Source organism: Antrostomus carolinensis, unplaced genomic scaffold, assembly GCF_000700745.2.
Source record: "Antrostomus carolinensis isolate BGI_N321 unplaced genomic scaffold, ASM70074v2 scaffold20711, whole genome shotgun sequence".
Classification (NCBI taxonomy): domain Eukaryota; kingdom Metazoa; phylum Chordata; class Aves; order Caprimulgiformes; family Caprimulgidae; genus Antrostomus; species Antrostomus carolinensis.
Window position 1 is genome coordinate 2266 of NW_010296520.1, and position 4549 is coordinate 6814.

At 33.9% G+C, this 4549-nt stretch overlaps 1 protein-coding gene across 1 annotated transcript in view; it reads right to left on the minus strand.

Moving 5' to 3' along the window:
* Positions 1-3579, minus strand: part of BPNT1 (3'(2'), 5'-bisphosphate nucleotidase 1) — a 5188-nt gene extending 1609 nt beyond the window's left edge. Inside the window, exons 1-4 of the mRNA XM_010178330.2 lie at positions 3459-3579; positions 1637-1741; positions 1221-1328; positions 646-694 (exon numbers count right to left, since the gene is read on the minus strand). Of these exons, the coding sequence (XP_010176632.1) occupies positions 646-694; positions 1221-1328; positions 1637-1741; positions 3459-3575 (379 nt within the window). The 5' untranslated portion in view covers positions 3576-3579. The remainder of the gene's footprint in view (positions 1-645; positions 695-1220; positions 1329-1636; positions 1742-3458) is intronic.
* Positions 3580-4549: the final 970 nt, after the last annotated feature.

Genomic DNA, 4549 nt, shown 5'->3' on the forward strand with positions numbered 1-4549 from the left:
CCCTGAAAAGGGGGAAAAAAAATATGGGTAAAAGATTTTACATTAATCAACAAAAAGATGCAGCAAGAGGCTAAAGTGAGGTTTCAGCATACTGTTTTGGGAAGTTTTTCTTTTTTTTTTTTTTTCCTTCCCCCTTCATTTTAGGGTCTATTTCTATGGACACAAATTAGGCTTTGCTGAAAAAGGTTTCTTCCCATAACTGAAGAATTACAATTTAGGGGAAGATGTTTAATTTTGAAAGGGCTATAAATACAGCTGTGGTATTTGGGTTATTTGAAGAGAAGGATGTAAATATAGTTGAGCATATTCCTGTGCAAATGGGAGATTTAGTCCCTCATTCAACATATATGTGAAATCGTAAGTTTGACTAAAAACTTAAGACAACCTCCCAGCAATCAAAGGCAGCCCTTTGCTCCCTAAAATGATAACAACTGGTGGGCACTCAGTAGCCCATCAAGAATATTCAATACTGGTTAGAACTGAATGGAACGATTAAAAAATTCCATAGAAACAACAACAGCCTTATGAAAAAATGTTGTATGTAACTTCTATCATAAAACTACCTACATGTACATGCTGCTTTATTACACAGTAATTAATTACATTAATTTTTTTTGAATCAGAAGAATTAAAAGAGAAGCCAACCTTCAGTGTACTCCTTGGTTCCATCCAAGGGATCAACCCATATTACAAGCTTTAAAAATAAAAAAATAAGGAAAATTAACAAATACAAATCACATAAATTACCATGCAAAGTATATATTTTACTTTAGTGCTTTTATTTCCTTTTGGCAAAAGAGCTTCAAATTTTTTACATTATGATATGACTGAAGTCATATCTACTTGCACTATTTGTAATAGTATTTTTCACAAAAAAAGCCTTAAAAAACTGACTGGAACTTCTCAGCAAATACCTTAATAGAGATATGAAGGCTTGAACTGAACATTAATTTCTTATGTCCAGAGTAGATTCCTTCCAAATAAATTTGAATCACAAGCTGTAAGAAGCAAATTTCCCTTTCCCATTATTGCACACAGGGATATGCAGCATTTCCAGCTCTGGAGGTGTGACTCTCATGACTGCATTTCAGTTTTCAAAACAAAAAGAAAAATTGACAACACTGAAAAAAACTTTTTTTCTTAATACATTCTTAGCTAAAATAAATAAGTAATATAGAGTGTAAAATGTGAAAACATATGTATAGTATTTACCACATTACCTCTTCCTCTTTAATTCCTGTGTACTGAGCAGGACAAGGTTTCTTCAGGATTTCTTCACAGTGACCATCTTCAATTAATTCCTCATTTACCTCATCACTGGGCAGTTCCTATCAAAAGGATTCTTAGAATTATTGGGAAAAAGTGTTGGACTCACCCTGATTTGCCTTAGAACTGTGGATTTGCTTCTGGCTTTCTTTACAAAGCTAATGCAATAGAAAGATGAAATGAGATGGAATTTTTTTTTTTTTTTTTGTGGCTTTCTTTACAAAGCTAATGCAATGGAAAGATGAAATGAGATGGAATTTTTTATTTTTTTTTTTTTAAACCCAAATGATTTCCTAAAATTGGGCAAAGCAAATTCCATTGCAAGTTACAGCAAGTTAAATTGTTAGTATGAAATAAATTAGGTGCTTACTTCTTCTCCTATGATTGTCATCTTGGGAAACTTCCGTGCTAGGGAAGCACAAATGCTCATTTGTACCAGTCGGTCGGCTTTGGTCTGCAAGTCATTGGCTCCAGTCTGTCAAAGGACGGGTAGGAATTTGTGCATTTCAAAATAACAACAGCAAAAAAACCCCAGTTCAATGGCCCATAGTAGCTGCCTTGTAATGAGAAAGAAGTCTAATTTGATAAATCATCAACCTAGTAACTGATCTTGAGAGACACAGGCTACAAGCTGAAAGAAGCAGAGTTTCCCTGTACACCCCAGAGCTAAGATAGATTGGTATGATATTAGAACGGTATCTACATGCTGTGTTCTTCTCATGCACTGGTGCAATTGTACTGAATGTTTATTTGTGCAAATACTACACTGTGTACAGAATAAATTAATACTTTATTTACAATTATTTACTTACTTGTTATAGAGTTTAAAATGTGTTCATTTGCTAGTTCTATTATATCAGGAATCAGTATGACTGTTAGTAGGTCCCCGAGTTTCAATTTACTGGGAAATAACAGTAACACACCTGCATTTTGTTAAAGTGAAACTGAATTAAAAAAATAAAAGCCAGCATTTACTTTTAGTTAAAATTACCTTAACCTTGTGGGACTCTTAAAAAAATAAGCTTAATGAAACTTGTTTATGCATTTAAAATTAACTGGTTAATCAAACAAAGTACAGACAGTGTTTCCTTTGTAACTTTGGATGCAAGTATCTTAAGGCTTTCTTGTAGAGCAGCTGCATTAGTTTTCCAAGAACCTAAAAGCAGATTATATGGGAGAGTATATTCCACTTACATGTGTCCAAGAATTCTGCTATGCATCTAAGTACTTTTGAAAACACAGATCATTACTTTCTGGTTTTGGTTTGTTTTTGTTTGTTGGGTTTTTTTTAATTCTCTCCCCCATACACCTGATTTTAATTGCCTAGGAAAAAGGGAATAAGAAAAACTTGCAAATGTTTTCTTAGTGGTGAATATAAATGACCAAATGGGGGGAAAAAAACCCTTTCTTTTTGCATCTACTGTCTGAACTGACATAGTCATAAAGGGTCAGGTTTTTCTTCACAACTGGCTGAAAGTGCTTACCATCAGAAAAATGTATATACCAGCAATTACTTCAATGTAGAGACCAAAAATAATATAGATACTTAATGCAGTCCATAATATTGTGACATACCTATGAAGTGAGAATTAACTTCAAAAGTTAATTACAACTATTCTAGTACTGTAGTCAAAACAAAGATCCTGGCTCATCAGTGCAGCTTACTAACTTACAGCAAATAGAACATAATGCAGATGATTGTAATTTCATTTCTATTTTATATTTAGAATTAAATTTGAAGCTCCAAACTTATTTTTAAAGCTGTGATTTATAATCAAGTCTAAGGTTCTCTTTTGTTTTTAGAAACTAAACATTGATTTATCCTAATCCAAAATTCATCAAGGGTACAGTACTGTAAGCTGTACTACAGATGTTAGGACATAAGTATGGAAACTAATGGGAAAGATTCATTATTATGAATTCTGACATGCTATCCAAAACATGTGTTTTGTGAGGGGACTCAGAACAAAATTATGGTGTATTTCTTTTAAGTATCTGAACATTTTTTAGAAATACTGGTCAAAATACATTTCTCCAATGCACTTTTAATCCTTTAGTAAGGAATATTTCTTTTATCAGAGAGGTAGGGACTGTATTTCTTCTCCAGTTGTTGATCTTCAGAAATACCATTGACCTGTATCTAATTCAGCATTAATAAGAGAAATTAAGTTGGAACAAAGTAAAAACAATACCTTCTCCACTATCCCCAGATCTCCTGCAGCCATTACATTTCTGACAATTGTTGCAGCTTTTTCCGCAACTGAATATGCAGAGGCGACCACACGCATGAGTAGAGCTGGAGAAGCCATACTGAATGCTGAAAAGAAACAAAAACCAAACGTTTCTCTCTTCAAGAGAAGACAAGAAGGAAAATATTTTACATTAACATTTCAAATAGATACAGTTTAAGCTGAGTAGGAAGGGGAAAGTGGATTACTGCCAGAGCTTTGACTTTAAAAAAAATATAATTAACATAAACACAGGGATATAAAGCTATTTTAGACAAGATTTTTCAAATATCCATGCTCTCTCTGGCAGTGAACCTAGTTCTCCTCACCAAGAGAAAATTCAGCATTAAAGAACAACAGCAGCAGCAGAAACTGTATCATAATTAAGAAAAAGTGTAGTCTACACCCATTACTCATTTTTTGTACATTTCAAACATAAGTTCATTTTTTCAGAACTGAACCTATAGAATTGGTCTGTGCCCAGACTCAAGTACTAGGCTACCAGACAGGATGACAAAAGCAACTTTACTTATTATTTTTATTTGTTTAAATATAAAATAGGCTTTTGTAGATGGCCTAATTGTGGACACAAAATAGGCTAATGATATGTAGATACGGCAAACACTGCACTTGTATGTGAAAGTCTGTTCATCTGAATTTTACTGTCCTTTCTGTATTTCTTTAACTTCTCTTGCTTTCTTTAAGAAAATCTATTACACCTTCCTTCCCCCCCTCAACACTGCATGTCCTATTATTCCTCCTACGGTATTGTCTTCTACGCCTGTTCCTGTGGTGGCTTCACTTGGCTGGCAGCCAGACACAGCCGTTTGCTCACTCCCCTCCCCAGGGGGATAGGGGAGAGAATTGGGGGCAAGGGTAAGGGGACTCGTAGGTTGAGATAAGAACGATTTACTAATTTAAATAAAGTAAAAATTAAAACAATACTGATATTAAAATAGTAATGATAATAATAGTAGTAAAATATGCAAATGAGTGAAACCAAAACACAGCACTATTCTAGCTACTAAAAAGAAACCCAGCTCTGTCTCAGCTAA